This window comes from Dipteris shenzhenensis, chromosome 21 (assembly GCF_047967505.1).
Source record: "Dipteris shenzhenensis isolate YYH24624 ecotype China chromosome 21, Dip_SZ_1.0, whole genome shotgun sequence".
NCBI lineage: Eukaryota > Viridiplantae > Streptophyta > Polypodiopsida > Gleicheniales > Dipteridaceae > Dipteris > Dipteris shenzhenensis.
In genome coordinates, this window is record NC_141616.1 from 36,778,928 (window position 1) to 36,800,435 (window position 21,508).

Consider the following 21,508-nt stretch of genomic DNA (forward strand, 5'->3'; position numbering starts at 1 on the left):
GATGTTTAGTTCACCAAGGCTGTCCTCTTAGTGTTATTCTATATGCTATATCCACACATCCTATGCTTTAATATATTGATCATTTGGTGGCAGCTAACATGTTACATGGCTTGCATATGCCTGGAAGTCCCCCTTTAGTTGCTCATCAAGTCTATGCAGTTGATTCCTTTTTTGTGCCACATAATACTGAAAGGGACCTTTCTTCGCTTATGCAGGCACTCTCACTGTATGCCCTAGCTGCTAGCCTTCATGTCAATTTTCAGAAATCTCGCTTTTTGCCTTTGCATTCTAAAGATTGGCATAGTCTAGTGTGGCTGGGGGAAATTGTCCCGCCCAATCAGCTAGTACGTCATCTTGGTTATCCTTTGGGTTGGTCAATTACTCATCCTCAACAGATTGATTGGGTTCTTGTCAAATTAAGGAAAAAGTTGGAATATTGGAAGTTAGTGACTTGGCCTTTGCATCTCTGGCTCAAAATTGTTCAATCTGTCATTCAATTTTATATGCCATTAATCTTTTTTACCAAAGGAGATCTTACGTCCTTTATGTCCACCATCATGGAAATTTTTTGGCACTCAAAGCATGGCAAGAAAAGCTTGTGCTTGCTTCCAGTACCCGCGATTATGTTTGCCAAAGTGCATGAGGGGTTCAATATTCTCAACATCCATGTGCACATTCTAGCCAATAAGGGAAAAATGATGCTATAGTTTCTACATGGAGAGCACCCTTGGGCTGTTAGATGCGCTACTTGCTTCTTCAACTTACTACTCCTGCTTTTGGCTATTGGCAACCCACTCAATGGGATTCTCTATTGGGCAGTATCGAAGCCAAGGTCAAAGGTTGCCCTATTGTTACTCAACTGTTTTTGGATTGAAAACATATTCTCTCGCATCTGGATTGGCATGGCCGGTATTCCTTGCAGGGTAACTCTTTGAGAGCTGAGAGCATCCACTCGTCCAAGGATTTTTCTTAGCCATTGGCTTTACACCATTGGCTTTACAGGAGCCCAGATGCTCGTAATTTTTTAATTCAAAAGGAATCTCCTCTGTGGCAGATGTCATTCATGATGATGTCACTCTTTTATCCTTCCCTTTGGCTACTTGAAAATATAATTTAGGAATGCACTATCGTCCTATATGGTAGGTCATTACTCACATTCTTCAGCCATTTCAGCCACTACCGCCTTTAGAATTTAAAGACAAGCTTCAGGATTGTACTCTTCTTCTAGTACACTCGTCCTTTCGTCCTTTAAAGTTGTCTCAAATAACAGTCTCATCTTTATAGGAACTTTTGTTGTCTCCACCCTAGGCATCAAACAGGGCTAATCAGATTTGGTTTTCGCATTGTCCATTCAAATGGTGGATACAAAGATTGAAACAAATTTGGCACTCTAGGGTCCCTCTACGACAACAGATCTTTCTATGGCATGTTCTGTTGGGGTTTATTTCGTCTGGACAGTTTTTATCATGCAGATGTATTGCTCCATCTATTTGTCCTAGGTATTTAAGTCCGAGGGAATCTGTATCTCATATTTTTTGGCACTGTCCCGAGACCTCGAGCTTCTTGGGCATCCTTCGGCAAACATTTCCTCTAGCTTCGTTTGGCAAGCCTTCTTGGCTCTTTGGGATCTATCCTTGATGGCCACATTTTGAGTTGTTCTTTACCTGGTTTCGCTACTATTGGGCACTTTGGACTCTCTGGAAAGATAGAAAACACAAAGTCTTTGGTGATCTAGTTTTTCCTACTTTCGCTTTCTTCTGTCATTCCTTGCAACAATCGCTCTTCGATTGTCTGCAAACTCACTGCATAGATCATGATGTATATTTGTCCGACACAGAGATTTTCTCCTGATGTAATCTTTCAACTTACTAGTTTTTTGGGATAGCTATCTTGTAATATAAAGCATTCAAAGCTTTCACTATAATAAAAAAAGTGTGTGTGTGTGTGTGTGAGAGAGAGAGAGAGAGAGAGAGAGAGAGAGAGAGATTTCACTTCTTAACAAAACTAACATGAAAAGAATCATCCTTTATTTTCATTTCTTTATTAGTGAACTCACAAAACTAACTGAGGTGTAGAAAGAGAGAGAGAGAGAGAGAGAGAGAGAGAGAGAGAGAGAGAGAGAGAGAGAGAGAGAAAGAGGGGGGAGGGCAAAGTCTCAAATGGACCTATAGTAAATTACGAGGCCTTTTTTTAAAAATAAAGCATGTACCTTGCTTGCAATGGAGTCATGGAGAGAAAGAAAGAAAGAAAGAAAGTTTATTAAAGTCTTCGGAAGACCGATGGGTCTATGAGACTGGAAAACCTGGTACAAACAAGTTGTGGGGGTGGATCTACTAAATAAGCATCCACACCAATGTAAAATGCAGAGTGCAAAAATGCAAAATGGTAGTACTAAGTACAACATGGTCATGCCAGTGGTTGACTATAACTCAACACCATCATCATCATCATCATCATCATCAACATCAGCATCATCATCGCCATCAGGACATCAGGGTGGATGAGGCAATGGAGGCATGAAATCGGCGATAGAGTGTTGTCCGCTACTCACGTGTGCGGCTCAGTGACGTCTCCTAGTCATAACTCTACGTCTAACAAGAGCCACAGTAACCCCTGTCGGTCGGGCTCCAACTCTGAACAAAGAGGGGATGTCTCCAACTGCAATCTATGCGTCAACAACCCTGTGTCTGAGCTGTCAGGTCACTGGCTGTCTCAGTGGCTTGGATTGCGATCATGTCGAAGCCTCGTCTCATGAGTGTCCATGCGATCTGGCAGGAAGAACTCTGTGATAGAGCTCTAAGAAGGATCTGCTAAGGAAGAAGTCTTCTCTTGTCTTCGTGATCAAAGTATCCTCTTGCTGTGCCTGACTACCTCATGGATGAAGCCCGCCAAACATCTTTGGTCTCGGTAGGAGAGAAACCGGGACAAAACCCCAAAACTATCTCTGAAAGAGGCAATAGAAACGCCCTCAAATCTCATAGTAAATAGGGCACCTAAAGATGAAGTGCTCCTTTATCTCAACCTCCTACATGTCACATAATGTGCATATGCGCCTCTCCTTGGATATGCCCTCTGCTCTGCCGCTCTCAATACGAAGTCTATGTGAAGAGACCCGAAACTACCTAATAGAGATCCTTAATGAGTGGGGTAGGTGGATCTGCGTATATCCTGGTAGGTCGATGAAACCCTCCTCTATGATCGTAAGCAATGATCTCTGTAGAAGCTGAGCTTCACTGGGAGCTCGCTCAATCTCAACCAAGTCCGAAATGTGTGTAACTTCAAGAGATCCTCACAGATTACCTAGTTGACCTCGTGTGACAGGAGGGGAGAAAACAGAGCATCCATATTGTACTGGAAGGGGGGGAGTCTATCCATGTGGAGCCCTAGTCGCTCAAACCATCTCTTAATGCATGCATACCAACATCTCTAGTTCCCCTGCTGCTGAAGGTGCCATAGAGGAGGACAAAGCTAGCCAAGGTAGTCTGTTGTGCCCAGAAGTGCAATCCCTGTACTCCCTGACTCATTGCAGATATGTGATGACCTCAAAGGCAGCATCTAGTTGTAATGGGGATAACCCAAACTCAGCTTGAATGATCTTGTGAAGGACGGAGGGCTTACCACAAATCATCTGCGATAGCATGAGACCCTGTAGTCGCTCCACACAGGCCCACTTTGCATCCGACAAGTTTGGCCCCCAACAAGGGCTCCCATACATCCCCGCTGGCCGGACCAAGGAGTCAAAAAGCGACCACTTGGTCTGTGGATCCTGAAAGTGCAAGCGGAAGCGAGGGGGGAAAGAGAGAGAGAAAGAGAGGGGGGGGGACGCTTCCCTCTCACTAAAGCAAAAAGGACCACGTATGATGAACATGCAACCTACAAATTAGGACATTGCTATTGGCCCACCTCAAATGAATATACTCGTCTTTTTATTAGGCACTTTCTTGAGTCCGAATCTCCCTAGTATGACGCCAAAACCTATAATAAGCATTGTAGGGCTCAAATAGTTATAAATGAGGTTGGACGTCTAAATCCCATAGGTAGAGCTATATTAAGCTCCTCACAAGTCCTCCATATGGTATTTAATTACCTATGCAAGTTTTTGTGGCCAATCACTCTAGATCCTTGAGTATGGCAACGATGTAAGTAGTAAAAGTGATATATGTCCCTCCCCTCTTGCACCACTCCATCATCTCATCAAACTACTAGTGTCCTCACTCTCTCTCTTCCCCCCCTATACATAGCTTCAATAGAAAGCCATTTGATATTGTCAAATTTTGTACTAATGATTTCTGCTTGTATGGAAACTTGGACATCCTTCAAATATTGAATGGTGGTGCTTCCAAGTTTTGGCGTTATCTAGACATATAGGACTATCTTACGCTTATAAAAACCCTACATATGTTATTCCAAGCAAGTTTTTGGTGATTGATTGCTTCTGGACTCAACCAGAAAGCAACAATGTTAATATCCAAAGTGAATTCATCCCTATTCTGCTACCACATCCATGCATCATCCCATTAAACTACTTGTGTCTTCTCCCTTCATCCACTTCCCACTAGTCTATAGCTCTAAGCGATGCTAATTGATATTGATGTTTTTGGTAATTTGCAACACTGATCAAGTACTCAATGGCGAGACTTGCTAAGGGATGTTAGTTGCTCCTAGAACTTGCAAAGATACTAACGTTGAACATCATCTAAGATGTTATTTGTACCTAGGAACATGCTTGCTTACATTAGAGTACTACCACTAGATCTTCAAAACACGCACATAGCTTCTTAGTCAACATGGAAATTGTAATGTTATTTGCAACACTAGCCATATTCTCAAATACATCCCAAGTAGGTTCTCAAATGTCAGTTGTAAGATTGCACCTATCTTCGATCTCTAGATTGCATTTTTTGAGGCATTTGTACTCACTCATATCTAAATCTAATGTTATAAATCTATTCCTTTTGTCCATTTATGGCTGTGGGGTTGTGCGCCTGCTAATCATGCTTTTTTTAATGTTGTGGTGTTGAGTGGCCTTGTGATGTGGTGTCTTCATGACATAAATGCATGTGGATGTATAGAGTAACTTCATTCTCAATTCTTTACATATGGAAAGAGACCTCTCGTTTGTCCTTGATGACACAAACCTTTGAATAATCCGTCATCTCTGGCCATATAAATCTCTTTGTTTGAACTTCAAGCTTCACTCAACCCTCCCCTTGAAGAGAAATTTTCTCCGATGTCCTTGATGACACAGACCTTTGAATAATCAGTCATCTTTGGTCATACAAGTTTCTATGTATGAACTTCAAAATTCCTTCTACACTCCCTTGACATGATGCTAAGCTGCAATTCCTTTAAGGACGACCAAATTTTCATTCTGTTTCACTATTAATTATAACATTGTTAAGATCATAAACAAAGACAACTCCTATGTTGAAGCGCAGCATACTTTTTATAAATTGCAATGCACGAAAATTCTATCAGAATGCTATCAGAGCTGCTTTTTAATTAATCTTACCCCCTTTGCCGATTGATATGAATCATGAAACTAGAGCAGCTTGTAGTTCAAAATATTTCCACAAAACCATCGTGTAGTAGGAGGGTATCATAGAGGCGGGTGGCATAGACGGGAGCTGTATCCCAATGTTAGCTGGACTACTGATTTGAAAGCTGGTGAAAAGAAGAGACTTAAGAGAAATACAATTATCAACTACAAGTTATGTTTACACAGCAATAGAGTGTTACACCCTCAACCATGGCTATTTGTTTGCTGCCGTGCAATATTACCTGTCATGTGAATTGATGCTAGCAATTATGGCCATTTCATCATCTTTATGTACATAAGAAATCCATGCCATAAGAAACGCTATATTCCCAAAAAATACCAATCAGATCTACCCTGGCAATTGATTTCAAAGTTTCATTGTGTTTCCAAGATAGGATTACAGACCTTCCAGTTCTGCCCATAACTTACCCTTTCTAGAGCACGGCCCCTGACAACAGTTGTTCATAATCACTGCCAATAACAGGAACCAGGGCCTGAGGGTGCCTCCCTCGCAAGCTGATTGGTCACCGGAGCTGCTGCTATATTTCGTTGATTCAGCAAACATCTGAAAGATTCGAGTCTCACTCCTGCTTCATCAAGGCTATTTGCAGTATATGCTACAGGGCTCCACAACCGCTCTGCATCCAATATCATAACCACTTAAGTCCACTACAGATTGGCATTTCATAAAATACTGAGAAAGGCTTGAGGGTCAGCAAATTGAGACACCTGCAGCAGCTGCAGCACGAGGCCATATTGTCTGGAGTAAATCAGATGCATCCACTGTTTCGCCCCACATACAGACTTCACCACCTATTACAAGGTCTTGTTCTGAAGAATTTGTAATTCCAAGCAATGGTTCATTCATGTAGACACTTTCCCATAGGACGTTCAGGTGATCCAAGTACCAGACATCCTGGTTACTTACAATGCACTTGAACCCCTTTGCAACGATCTTAGGTGCCACTCCTGACCCCAACCTATGAGACACCAAAGAAGACAGTTTATTGTCAAAATAGGACACATGAATGTAGATGCTTAAGAGGATTATACGTTTAGGGTAGACTTTCTATTGCTAGAAGAGTTAAGAAAACATATCGAAGATCCATTTTCCCTGCTTTGTTTCTTGCAATGGTTATTTTGTGGTGAACTAATGCAACTGGGGCCCAGTACGGTGGAGTCGACAAATTTCCCCCAAGAGATAGGTAAGATCCTTTGAGTCCACTGGCAAGATAGGTGATGAGATTATGCATGATCTTCTGCATTACAGGCCCACAGTTGATTTCTCTTATGACTTACACTGTATTCATACTCCGATTCTAAAGCAGATCTCATGACTTCGTTATACTCTTCATACTCACTACTTCCGCTGTACTCTGCATATCAGATTCTTAAGCAGATCTCTCTTGCTTCACTTCTCCACAGGATTCCAGACAGGAAATTATACCTGGCATCACACAGTACAGGATTGGGAGTGCCTGTAGTGGTCAGGTCATTGGCAGCAGCAACAGATCCCAAATTACTAAGAAAAGAATGATATGCTAAGAGCCTTCTCTTATATTTTGTCCTGGTACTGCTGCAAGCCAATGTGAAGCCTGCATCTAAAAAGGTTCTATTAGAATTGAGTCCCTGCACCTGAGGAGATCTTATTTCCACGTGAAGTCGTTATCGGTCGTCATTCCTGCCTTCTGAATTTCTGCAAGCTCTCTTGACGCTGCTTCAACTGGGTGGCAATATTCTTCGATAATAGAATTGGAGGCTTCTCTATATGAATCGGCTCCTGATTTTCTTCATGCTGAATCAGTTTTTTGGATTGACGACTTCTGAAAATATGATTCCACTATGCTGATCTAAAAAAGAACTTCTGTAAAAATTTCTCATCTTATGCTGGCTACAACGAGACCATACAGAACGGACGATTCTGTCACTAATAGTTTACCTCTCAAACTCAGTGAGATACTTGAGCCAGTGTGCAGATTTGTTTCCTATCGGTGATGCCATCAGAAGTCTGTGTGCATACAGACTAAAGTGGCTGCTTTCTTACAGCTCAGTAGACTGCAAAAGCATTTAAGAACAATTACTTGGTGGTTTCCTCTACTTCCAACAAGCATTTTCTCTGTGTAAGTCTCAATTTGAAGCTGTTCCTGCACTATTACACTGTTATAGTTGTCAAAACAGTCTCTTTGGAGATTCTTCATATTTTTTGGTGAGCATCGTCAGAATCTTGATGACAAAGAAAGGTTGGATATGCTGATCTGAGTTTCAGATATGAACCTAAACATGGTTGTGAGTTTTTGAGGTACTGATCAGAGTGAGAAAACTAACGTTTTGATCTGTGTAGAAAAACTGACTATGGTCGAGCACGCCATCAAGCTGTTGAGGTGTGAAACCGAAGCCTCGTAATCCTTGAGTTTTAAAGGACAACTCCTCTCCCTTGTGAATGCAAACCTTAGTGAAAGATGACACATTTTCTAGCACTTTTTTAGACAAGAGTGAAATTTTTTATGGTTCCAAGTATCACACATGGTGTACCAAGATGCAATATGGATCGATTGGAAGAGATCTTCGGAGTAGAGTCAGTGAGACTGATACAAAGCCTGCATCTAATCGAGATCTAACCAACCAATGGGTATGCCAACATACTAAAGCATTGTCTTTCATCATTTGTGGACTTGCTGACAATCAAAGACATCAAACCATCTTTGCCAAAAGTTCTAATGAAGCATGGAATAGGCTGAAATCAATTTTTGGTCAACCTAATGCTGTTGCAATATTATTCTTAAGGAAGAAACTATATCTGATGGAAAAGTAGTGTGGCAACTCATGTTAATGACATCCATTGACTTATTGATCAACTCAATGGTGTTGGAGTCACTATCAATGAAGAAGAAGCTGTGTTTGTTTTACTTACAAGTATGCCTTCATCCTATGAGGCATGTGTATCTAGCAAATCAAGCCAATCTCACACTTGCATCTGTTGCATCATCTCCATTCTAGACAAGACAATATTGGAGGTGAACAAGACTACAATGTCTACACCAGTCTCTATATTACTAATTTTTAAAGTTCAAAGCTCACACTCTAATTTAAATTATCTCTAGTCTTATGTAACAATAGCTAGAAACAACTTATAGACTAGAGTACTCCAAAATCAGTGGGCATTATAGGCATTGTATGAAGGCATTTTGTGTTTTTTTAGCTTAGTTTACATAGTTTCAGTATACTATATGTATGCAGGGCTTAAAATTTGCATTTATTAAGACCCAAATATACAAACTCAATTTTTGAAACACCCCCTATTTTTTTGAAACGTTTTAAAACGTTTTGAATCGTTTCACATTTCTAAGTATTGAAACGTCTCTTTGAACTATGGTCCGAGTGAAGAAAAAAAGCTTCCAACTATGTTAAAATATGGAAAAAATAGATCGGAACAAAACATAGTTTCACTTTGAAATATGCAAAGTATTATAGCAATGCCTATTTTATACACAAATCTTTACATGAATCTTTGGGAATGGTGAGTAACATAATGGGATGGCTTTTGAAGAAACCCACATATAGAGTAGACTTCTCTATGAAAATTCCCTTATGATCCTTCTTACAACTTTTACTTAATAGGGGATGACATTGAAAACCCTCTCTCAACCTAGCCTCACATAAGGGTTTACCTAAAGAAACCTCATTGAAGTAAGCCATCAAGGTAGTTTTGCCAACGAAACCCCTTTGAAGTAGGTATTCCATACCATGGACAACACTTTTAAAAGTGGCATAACTTTCACATCCGATGTCCAAATATAGTCATTCAGCCACTCAAATTGATCGAAAAACCCCATTTGAGCACATTTATGAGGTTATATTTTGGAAAATCTTTCATATATAGTATGAAATATTACATGTATTTTATGAGAGTGATATATAAGCCCAAGTTAATAATTATTTATAGTAATTTAGACTTCTTTAAAAACATATCCATAAATATCTTGTTATTTATGCTATTAAAATACTAGAAAGATCTTGTCATATTGATAAAAATGTGTTTAATAAGTAATTATATATGTATAATATTATTATATTGAGAGTGATTATAAGGGATGTTTCTTAAAGGAATTATTTTTCAACACTTTTTTTAGGTAATAATAGGGGTACAAAGGATGTCTATGAAGAAAAAAATTTATGTTATGTAAAATTGAATGAGTAACAATTATGTATATTTTTATGATAAAGCGATCTAGTTCTAGTGAAAATAAAAGTGTAAAAACCATGTTTCCTAAAAGTTATAATTTGTTAAATCTCTTGAAAAACACGCTTGGATAAACCTATTCATAGGTGACGCATCCGGTAGGTGGTTTTCTACAAGAACCTCCTATTGATCGAGGGAAGGATGTGGCTCCTGGCTCTTGTAGGTAGGGATCTTATAGACTGAGATACCATGTTTGGTTCAGAGGAATGGTAGGTGGTTTTCTACAAGAACCTCCTATTAATCGAGGAAAGGATATGGCTCCTGGCTCTTGCAGGTAGGGATCTTATAGACTGAGATACCGTGTTTGGTTCAGAGGAACTCTTTGTCACCTCTAGCCGATGTTGGAGAGGCAGAGCTTATGCCCATCACCTTTGTTGATGCTATTCTTCTAGTTCATACCGATAGCGTGTCCTCCTCCACAAGTGTGGGGATTCTTTTCCCTATGGACTTTCCTCCCCTCCACTACTCTAGGAGATCTCCTTCAAAGGAGCGAGGTGTTTCTGTCACCAGGTAAGGTAAGGTTTTCTAGTCTACTTCATCAAGTTCATAAGGATTGTAACTCGAATATTCAAGGCCATGGTGGTGTTCCATACCACAACCGAGGGTAGCTGATTCATAATTAGCTTCATCTAGGTGTCAGTGGGAGTATTCTTGACATTCTGTTTTCGGAAACACAAGCTGGATCGTAAAGAGTATGCAAAGATAGGCAAACTGCTTTCCGGTCATTTCAGTTTCAGATTCGTATCTCCCCCTTGCGGTTGGATATGGCATCATCACACTCTCTACAACACAATGGACTCTTACTCCTTATTGGTGGATACAAGGTTGGTCTTCTCAAAACCTATATATCCCCAACAATAGAGGAAAACGTGTCCTTTTATGGAAGAAACTTTTTTCTTGGGCCCCATTGCAAATTCATGGATTATTCGACGTGACTTCAACATGGTGGAGTTGCCTTCAGACAAAAAAGAGGGGAAGGGAAGGCGGCATTCACTCTCTTGAGAGAGCATCTTGGGATGCTTTTCTTTACAACAGGTAGCCTAGGGGGAATTTTGGTTTTCTTGAGCCCTCGTTGAGCCACGTGTATAATTTTAGGTCATTGATTTGGAATTATCTTTTTTACATGACCAGCCTGAAGGCAAAAGCCATGCGTGATGATCCTTATGGTGTAAAAGCATATAGAAAGGTAATTAAAGCTAAAAGGACCAAAGCTACTTGAATTAGCTTTCTGCTATCAAGGTCTTCCACGTTCTGCAAATTACACAACAAGCGCTTTGTTATGCATTGATGCAAGCTCTTGACTGCTGCATGACCATTTATCAAGGCAAAAAAGCTAAGCAAGGAGGACTCTTTGCTGAGTATTCCAAGGAGACGCGAGTGTTGCTACAGAGAATGCTAGCATGCTTATCTCAAAACTTACAATTTCGGCCATCGTCTTTGGTAGTACGATGGAGATCACGCAATTTGGAGGAATAAGTAGCCAAAGTTTCCTTGATGCCTTCGAATTGAGGCACCTTAAAAGAGACAAAAACGCATTAATGCTCGAGCTTATTAGACTTGGTAATGGCTACACTAGATGAGACGAAATCAACGGGGCAATGTCTCCAAGCTACTCGAGCATCGGTAACAACAGACGGAGTAGCTATTGAATTGTTCCCTCGACAGAAGGGACGCTAAACTACTCCTAATGCTCTTTCCTGACACTTCCAGAGTCTCAGTTTTGCCACCATGACGATCATAACTTTTTCAAATACAGTCGAGTTCTATAGTTGGCCTTCTTGACAACATAAACACTATTAGGGAATCACAACGCAGCTAGAAAGCTGTTCACTTCAAATTACTTGTATAAGTTTCATGATTGTGTGACGGCGGAATTCAAAGATTGGAAAAGATGGGATGCTTAAAATTTGACTGGAGACATGTCTATAGATTGGAATAGCAATGAAGAGGAAAACCAAGAACCCAACTTCAGGGGAGGTCTGAAAGTGGAATGTGAAGATGGATCAAGGATGATAAAGCAGAAGAAAGGCATGAAGAGGAAAATAAGAACCCAAATTCAAAGGAGGTGTGAAACTGGGATGTGAAGATGGATCAAACTACCACAATGCTACTTTGAAGTTCAACATCACGTTCCATCGGATCAAAGTAGTAGTGTTTGTCTTAACAATTTTCCAATATTTATCATCTTCTTCAGTATCCGTATAGAAGAGATTTATAAAAAATGTTAAATCCACGGCAAAGACATGCGCACAGAGAAAAAACTCCGCTAGTAGTAATAATAAACTCACCTGGAATGGTAGGATAATGATTGCAACTGAAAATCATTGTTCAAGGATAGGCCTCATTGCAAAGTAGAGGGGATAGATTAAAGAAGCAATGCAGACACCCACGCCCCTTATTACATTCTTCGACTGCTAGCTGAATTGTCATCAGTCGAATTGCCAATCTCAACCTTCCAAAGGAGCATGCAAGCTGAACCTGCCTTGATTGCCCGTAATGAAAGATCAACAAGCATCCATAATCCAACAGCACCTTCAATTGAGTACGAGACTATCGATGACGGCGCTGTGATAGAAAATTATGTGTAAGGAATCGAATAGAAGGCAACTGTTCTTGTTAGAATGGGAGGCAGGAGAGAGAAAGAAAGAAATTTTATTAGAGTCTTCGGAACACCGATGGTCTATGAGACTAAAGAAAACCTGATACAAATCCCAGTAAGGGTGGAGCTACTAAAACGAGCATCATCACCCGTGCTGAATCGTAAGTCTGATCATACATAATCAAATACATCTAGGTATGACAGTGAAAAGAAAAACGACTGGAGCGGAACGTAATCCTCCGTATATCCTATCGATGTGAAACCCTAGTCTCACAAACCATCTGTGAGTCCATGCATACCAACATCGCTCGTATCCCTCTGCTGCCAACCTCATGGAGGAATCGAGAGCTAACCATGGCAACCTCTGTCTCCCTGATGTGCAGTCCCCATATGATCTAACCCGGTGTAGATATGTGATGGTCTAAAAGGTTGCATCTAGCTGTGAGTGGAGAAGCACCAAACTCGGCCTGAATGATGTGATGTGGTACAGATGGTTTCCTTCGGATCTTCCGTGAGAGCATGAGGATCTGCAAGCGCTCCACCCATGTCCACTCTATCTCTGACATGTCAGGTCCCCAACAAGGGCTGCCATACACGAGCATGGATTGAAATATAAGGATTTCCACGAACCCAATGCTAGGTTAGTGAAGGGTGAGCAAATCGTAGACATGGAGATGCTTGTGAAAGACACGAAAAGGTAACACTACCAAACGTCCTATCGGATGCAGCGATTAGGAAGCTTTTGAGGTGTGTATACAGTATCAGCAGTTTTGGTTGGTGACGCACATGCATTAGCTCAATAGGTAGCTTTTGCCGTTGTGCAAAAGCAGACACGACACTATCCCAAGTTGTAAGGTGGGTAGCTTTGTTCTTCCTGAATAGCCTCTCAATGAACACCAATGAAACACTACATTTGGCCTTTACAACTCCTACAATAGTCCATGGCCCTTCGGCGTCTAGAACAGTGTGAAATTTGACCAATGGCAGATTCCTAACCATAAGTGTTCCAAGCGAGACCGTTGACTTTATCGTAGTTTGACTACAATTATGATTATTGACATTCAGGTAATATGACAATATCTTATCCGTTCGCGAGACTTATTCTTGGCGCTAATATTTGCGATGCTCTCAATCTCAATGCCCAGAGAAGAGCCCGTCCCCTCGGATTATAACTCTTTGGAAAAGACAGCATGCCGCCTCTCTGTCTACACTATGTGTGCTTATAATAATTATATTATATATTATCACATAAATATTTTCAATTGCTCGTTCATTCAAAATTCTTTGTGTTCAATCTGAATTCTTACAACATTCTTCTCTTTTAATGCATGTTCTTGATGCGAAGGAGCAAAGAAATCCAAGCTGGATACAACATCGAAGGATTATGATATCTTTATGCATATGGTTGTAGTCCATGTAACAATATTGTATAGACTGCAACGAGGATCAATTATGAGCCCTTGTGAGCATCACCTTATCATGTATTTGTTGGGCTTTACCTTCCAAAATGTGGACATCACTAAGTTAGTAATAAATCACCACCCCTAATATTTGCAGGAAGGATCGAGTCCTAACCGACCCTATGTTGTGTCTTATATCCATATTTTTACTCATTTCCTTTTTTTCCTTTAAAATTTGATAAAATGCTAGAATTCAAGTTCAATTTTGGGTTAGTAGTTACGTGTTCAATGACAAAAAGCCTGCCTGTTGCAACTCTAGTTTTCAATTTAGCAGCAAAGATTCTTGGATAAATGATGCTTTCCATACTCTGTCTCCCTTACTCCTATTTTCGTGGTCGAAGAGGAGACGTCATATGCCCATCCATGCGTGGATTAATAGATTTTATATCGATGATTAGGAAGTGGATAGAGGTGGCTCTGCTTGCCTTTCACCAGGGATTTTCATCTTGGATCGTTTTCTAGTGGTTTTGATGACTTTTTAGCCTCGCTATTAAGATTTTAAATGCTTCATATGCAAAGAAGGGCCTTACAAAGGCAATGTTGCAAATTTGGTTCTCTCATTTGTAGGGCAGAGTGCCTTCTCCTTCACTTGTGGTAGAAACCCTCTTTGGTATTAGTGATTTTTATTACTCTATTGCTCGTTACCAGGAGACATAAGAAATTTAGATGGTAGGTTGGCCTCCGCAACAGTAGTTAACACATCTACAAAGGGAAGAGAACAACCAACCTGCAAATGCTTGGATTCAGAAGCGCCTTGCTGCAGGCAAGGGCTCATATGCAAGTTCTTTTAGATCAGAGAGCAGAGTATGCCTTTCATGCACAAGAGTCATTTTGAATTCAAATGGGAGAAAGAGTCAGTAAACACATATTCTCTATATTTAGCCGGAGACATGGTAGAGAAAGTGTTTTTTAGCTTATTGACTCTGATAGGGTTTTACTGTCACATCTGGAAGTCATCTTATGTATTAGCCCGAGACATGGTAGAGAAAGTGTTTCTTAGCTTATTGACTCTAATAGGGTTTTACGATCATATCTTATGTATTACTTCTGATTTTTATACCTGCCTCCTTTCTACAGATCCTAACACGCATGCTAGAGATAATCAGACATGAGAGTCTTACTTGATGCACCTTTTACCGATCTAGAATTCAGAACTACGCTTTTTGCCCTTCACAAGGGCAAGTGTCTCGGCTTAGATGGTGGGTTTGCACCCTCCTTCATTTCTTTTTGGGACAAGATTGGGAAACATGTTACCTCAGCCCAGTAGGGCATTTTGGGACTCTAGTGCTATGGTTGATTTACTTACAAAGGGTCTCATTAATCTTATCCCGAGCGGAGGTGCAAGTATTCGGTTACCAATGGAGGCCAATCACTCTTTTGGGTACTTTCTATGAGATCTTAGCAAAACTTATAGTTTGCAATTGCAACCTTTTCTTGTAGATCTTATGCATGAAACGTAAATGGGCTTTTTGCATGGCCAAAGCAATTTTATAATATTTCTCCCTTTTGGGATGCCTTGGAATGGACGTCGCAGCCAGACACATTCAACTGTTGCTGTGAAAGCTGCCCTGTACTCAGCTTCACATGATGAGGTAGCCACTGTAGATTGTTTCTTGCTCAGCTAGGAAATGCAAGCTTTACCCAAAAAGAAACAATTGCCACTAGTGGACTGCCTAATGTCATAATCACCAGCCCAATCTGAATCACTGTAAGCATGCATCTGCAAGTCACCCCCCCTGGGAAATTGCCTTGTATCTGTCAATGGAGCCATCTGGCTTCCGTTTCACCTTGAAAACCCATCGTGTACCAATGGCATGTTTACCTGGTGGCAAGTCTACGACATCCCAAGTCTGATTTTTCTTAATGGACTGCAACTCATCGTGCATGATGCACATTGTCCTTTGCTTCTTCGAATGTTGCAGGCTCCTCATCATCGAGAAGAGTACCTCCATATGCTGATTCCACTGAATTAGCACCTTCCATGTGCCTTACTACACTGCGAGTCCTGCCAGGTAATGGAGCATCAATCTTACTCTCCCTGAGAGTCTGTAACAGCTAGTTTGGGACTGTTTTTGCTGCATATATGTCTGCAATTTCTTGCTGAACTATCTGTTCCACTGCCTGTGGAGGTGGCAAGACATCCTGTGGCTGAACTGGAGCATGGGGAAGTGGCTGTAAATTCTGATTTGCATCAGAAATATCAGCAGGGGAACCCAAGGCAATGGGTAGCAACCCCTCAAAAACATCCTCTGAAGAAGAAGGCATATGAAATTCAGCCTGAGTGTGAGCTGAATTTTCTGCAAATATCACATCTCTACTGACAATGATCTTGCGTGTAGCAAGATCAGAAATATCAGCAGGGGAACCCAAGGCAATGGGTAGCAACCCCTCAAAAACATCCTCTGAAGAAGAAGGCATATGAAATTCAGCCTGAGTGTGAGCTGAATTTTCTGCAAATATCACATCTCTACTGACAATGATCTTGCGTGTAGCAAGATTGTAGAGACAGTACCCCTTGCTTTCTGCACTCTACCCAATAAATATGCACTTAATTGCCTTATCTGACAACTTATGCCGAAATTCAACTGGCACATGAGCATATGCAAGGCATCCAAAGACACGGAAATGATCCATTGAAGGCTTTCTCCCATTCCAGACTTCATAGGGAGTTTTTGTTTTCAAAGCCTTAGTGGGAGCCTGATTTAAGATATAGTTGGCACACATTAGACCTTCAAGCCAGAATTTGTGAGGCATGTGTTTGCTTTTCAGCATACATCTGTCCATCTCCATAAGAGTTCTATTTTTCCTCTCAGCTTTGCCATTTTGCTGAGGGGTCAGCCTCACTGTGAGCTGATGCACAATACCCTTGCCTTTCAAAAAAGCATCAAAATTTGCAGACAAGTATTCCCCACCTCTATCTGTGTGCAATGTCTGTATCTTGAGTCCAGTTTCATTTTCAACCATGGCTGAAAAGTGTTTAAACACCATGAACACTTCTGATTTGCGCTTCAGCCCAAAGATCCAAGTAAAATTGGAGTAATCATCAATAAAAGTAACAAAGTAGAGATGATTACCCAATGATGGAGTCCTCATGGGACCACAGACATCACTGTGTATAAGCTGTAATTTCCGGACAGCTTTAACTGAACCATCCTTTTTGAAGGGGAATCTGTGCATCTTGCCTAAAATGCACCCTTCACAGGTATGTGGAGGAGGTATTTCAAGAGGTGGCAATGCATCAACCATAGAGTGCTTTTGAAGTGTCATCAAGCTGTTGTAATGCATGTGGCCATATCTGGCATGCCATAACTCTGCATTCTGCATGGCAGCAGTAGGAGTAGAAACTGCAAGAGCATGGGCTGCTCTTTTCTCAAAAAGATCAAGTTGAAAAAGCCCACGCAGCAGAGTACCAAATAATCTCAAGACATAATCATTTTCTCTGTCCCGGACAGCACATTTGTCATCCTCAAAGATGACCTGAAATCCAGCCCTGTTAAGAGTGGACACTGAAAGGAGATTCTTGGTGATACCAGGCACATATAAGACATCTGAAAGTCTGAAAACCAAGCTATCAATGGCGGTAAGCTCAACTTCTCCTGTACCACGTACTAAATATGACGAGTTGTAGGCACAAGTGACTTTCTTACCAACAGGAGGTGGATGCAAGGAAGTAAAAGAGACACTTCCTAGAAGTGACATGTTTGGAGGCACCACTGTCAAAATACCAAGTATTCAGTGTTTCATGGACACTGAAACCTAATGCATCCGTGGAAGGATCATAACGGCAAGTCAAAAAGGCATATGTATCATCATTACAAGTGGCTGTACTATCCCGAGCATTTGGAGCAGCCAGCCTAGAATCAGAAATGCAAGATAAAAAGGCATAATCTTGTCCAACAAAGTTGGCTGCAGCATCCCCACTGTCAGCAGATGCATGAGGAGCTGAATCTGAAACAGCCATACCGGAGCTGTTTTTCTTCTCTTTTGCAAGCCTTTTCCTGCATTCTGCAATGTGATGACCTGGCTTTTTGCAATAATGACAAAAATCCTTCTTCTTGGGCTTACTTGCATCATTTTTAGCCTTTTGTGAAGGCTGTCCTGACCCACTGGAAGGCTGATTTACTGATGTCTTTGCTTGTCCCTTTGTTTTTGACTTGAACTTTGAGAGCATAGCTTGTTCACCTGCACGTGAAGCCAAGTTTTTCCTGGTCTGCTCTTCCTGAAGCAGAAGTCCTATCAACTCATGAAAAGTGAGAGGATTTGTACCCCCCTCAATGATAAGTTCAGCGAGGTATGAAAGCTGAGATAAGACTCAGGAAGAGAATTCAGAGTGGTGGTAATCATCTCTGAATCAGGAATAATCTCATCAATGTTCAATAATTGCTCTCTGAGATCCTGTAGCTTTGTGAGGTGGTTTGACATGGAGTCACCCTCTTCCATATGTGTATTACTTAACTCTCTTTTCAAGAAAGATACCCTTGCATCATTCCGGGCTGCATACATACTTTCTAAGATATCCCACGCTGCCTTCGAGGTCTTACACGACCGGATATGCAGAATGATAAATCTTTTCACTGAAAGAGAGATGCATGACAAAGCTAAGGCATCCCGTGAATCCCATCTCTTCTGCTCTCGAGTAGTGGCTATAGTTGCACCAACTTGTCTTGTAGCTGCACCCTATGCACGACCTCTTCCACCTCCTTGCTGGGGAGGGGTATTAGGTGCTATACCTGCTGGTCGGATCTCACCCCCATTCACATAATCCCATAAATTGCGAGAAATCAAAATATTGCGTACCATAAAACTCAAGAGGGAGTAGTTGGTACCATCCAACTTGTCTTCCTGATAAAGACCACCGAACTGAAAATCATTCTGATTTTGTTGGGCCATATCTGAGAATGAGATTTTAGCAGATACAAAACTGAATTCCCTTACTGGGAATGAAATGCACAACTCCAAAAAAACACAGCCAAGCACTGGCTATAAATGCAACTCAGATTTCTGCACTTGCACTATGAGAAATCTGTCCAAGCATCAAAAACTCTCCAGAATCTGCCAAAAGTGCTACAAAACACTTCAAGAAGAAAGGCAGTATGAATTGAAATCTCCAAAATTGCTCTCCCGACACAAAAGCCCCAAAATAGGCCTGAAATTGCAACCAGAAAGGGGCAAATTGATCAAAAGCCCCAAATGTTGCAAGAATTGCGCTCTGTTTGCAAAAGCCCCAAATTTCACTGCGAAATTGCAGTGTCATCACAAAATCCCCAAATTTCTGCAAGAAATTGTACTGCAAAACTGAAAGCCCCAAATTTCGAGCTTGAAATTGCAACCAGAAAGGGGCACAAGCACAGAAAGCCCCAAATTTTGCAATTTCAGCAGAAAGCCCCAAATTTTTGGGCTAAACCTATGAATCTGCCTGCAATGTCTGCTTCACAAGCAACTACGAACCCGAAAATACCCAAATGACTGCAAAAGACTGCAAATGTCTGCACAAATACCACCAAATGTTGCAGAAGAACTGCAAGAATGCCTACCAAGGATCACTGGTAGATAAAGGAAACCCTGTACGGATCTGCAGGTACAGATGTGCAGGTACGATTTTTGCAACTGGACTGTACGGTCGTGGACTGTACAGTCGTACGAAAACACACGTGCGGTACGGACGAGCAGATCTGCAGTATGGACGTACGGATCTGCGAAACAGTACAGCGAAGTACAAGCATACGGCGACAAGCTGTACGGTAGTACGGAAGGCAACGCTACACGTGCAGTACGGCGGTGATGATCTGTACGATGATAAATGGCGAATGGCAGGGCGTCGCATGTACAGTACGGACGAGATTACAGGTACGACAGGTACGGAAGCAACATGTACGGTACACACAGGTACGACAGGTACGCGCATGTGCGTTTCAAGACTGTACGGAATCAGTCCGTACAGATTGTACGGACGACGAACGATTGGAGCAGGAAGCTGTGGGGCTGGTGATGGAGGCGAATGTGCAGCAGGAGCTGAAGGGAGCAGGGAGCACGGAGCTCTTGAACCCGCTCTAATACCAAATGTAAGATTTGGGGAGAGAGAGAGAGCAAGAGAGTGAACTGAGAGCTGAAAGCTTGAGAGCTTAGTTGCAATGGAAGAGTGTGAGAGTACAACTGAATGAGTGAAAGATAAGGTTTTGTCCTAGTGACAAAACCTTAGTAGTCACTAACCATAGTTAGTGGACTAACTGCAGTTAGGGGGAAAAACCTCTTAGAGAGGGAAAAGTGCCCCTAACTAGCTTATTAAATTACATTGGTCACTGCTGAATTATATCTATAATTCTAACAGGTGAACCTTAAGATCCCTTTCTCCCCTCTTATGGTTTTCATCCTAAAAGCTTGGAGCAGCTTCAGGATTAATCTTTGGAGAATCCTTCCCTCTTCTTTGGAAGAGATTGATAGGCAGCCTATCACAGCATACTTGATGATCATGGCAAACCTCTTGGTACTTTCAGTTACATCCGAGAGGGCCCGCTTTCTCTGTAGATTCTTGTAAGGACTTCAAAAACCTTCTAGATCATCATAAGGACTGCCATGTGGACAGCATGGAGAGGAAAGTATCTGGCAAAGAAAGCATTTCCGGATGGGCAGATCTGAGGCAGAGGCTGACTACGGAAGGAGAGTGCAGGATTGCACGGGGTTTCCAGCAAGCAAGACATTAGCCACGGTACGGAACAGTACGTGTAAGAAATCCTAGATTTACTATATTTAGAAAATATGCTAAGGAACAAAAAAGAGATTGAAAGCAGAGAACAAGGAATATTTGTATTGCTTGAATGTCTGTAGTGTGTTATCCATACAATTGGGCCTCTCTTATATAGAGACTGAAAAGTCACACATGAAAAGGTGTGTACTCCAAAGTGTATGTGCATGAAGGGGTGTGTACCCCTTGTGAAGGGTGTGACCCTTGATGAGAGGGTACATTACAATGGTAGTGTCGATGTGTCTCTTGTTGTGAAGGGTTGTGCCTCATAGGAGGTGTCCCGTTAAAAGGACATACCCTTCAATAAGTGTCCATTCATCAAACCATCCATAAGTCTAAGGTATAGAGAAAGAAATACGTCACAGATAGTGATATCCCGTCCCACTCAAAATAAGACCCTGGAGGAGATAATAGAAACTATCATTGTAAATTCTGAAAATATTGATGTAATATGTCAGGGTGCTACTGTAAGTCTTCATCAGATTGCCAAGTAGCATCAGAGTCATCCAAATCTTGCCAAAGAACAAGGAATTCCATAATGAGTCGATGTCAAGTCTCTCGCTGTCGATGGTCCAGAATACGCTTAAGAATAAGGAGAACATAATCATCTTCGATTTTTGGGACATAGTCACCTGTAGGAGGAACTGCCTCATCACCTAGAATATATGTCCTTAACCAAGAAATATGAAATGTCGGATGGATTTTACTTCATGATGATGGTAATTCCAATTTGTAACTTAAGGTGAATGTTTCTTGATGATCCGGAAAGGTCCATAGTACCTCGGTTGCAACTTAGAAAACATAGACTTGACCGTCTTGTAGCCTTGTGGGGCTACAATAACAGCACCATGTCACCAGTTTCAAATTCAAGGTGACGTCTACGTTTGTTGGTGGACCATTGATATTGCACTTGCGCTTTTCGCATATG

The 21,508-nt window shown here is 41.4% G+C and overlaps 1 protein-coding gene across 2 annotated transcripts in view; it reads right to left on the reverse strand.

The window, feature by feature from the left end:
- Positions 1 to 5,502: 5,502 nt before the first annotated feature.
- Positions 5,503 to 21,508, reverse strand: part of LOC147888807 (beta-hexosaminidase 1-like) — a 231,326-nt gene continuing 215,320 nt past the window's right edge. The window contains exons 14-16 of one of the 2 annotated variants that reach the window (XM_087392236.1): positions 6,269 to 6,519; positions 5,969 to 6,177; positions 5,503 to 5,781 (exon numbers count right to left, since the gene is read on the reverse strand). In XM_087392236.1, the coding sequence (XP_087248362.1) occupies positions 6,008 to 6,177; positions 6,269 to 6,519 (421 nt within the window). In that variant the 3' untranslated portion in view covers positions 5,503 to 5,781; positions 5,969 to 6,007. Of the gene's footprint in view, positions 6,178 to 6,268; positions 6,520 to 21,508 lie in introns of both variants that reach the window. The other variant, XM_087392235.1, reaches the window with a different exon arrangement.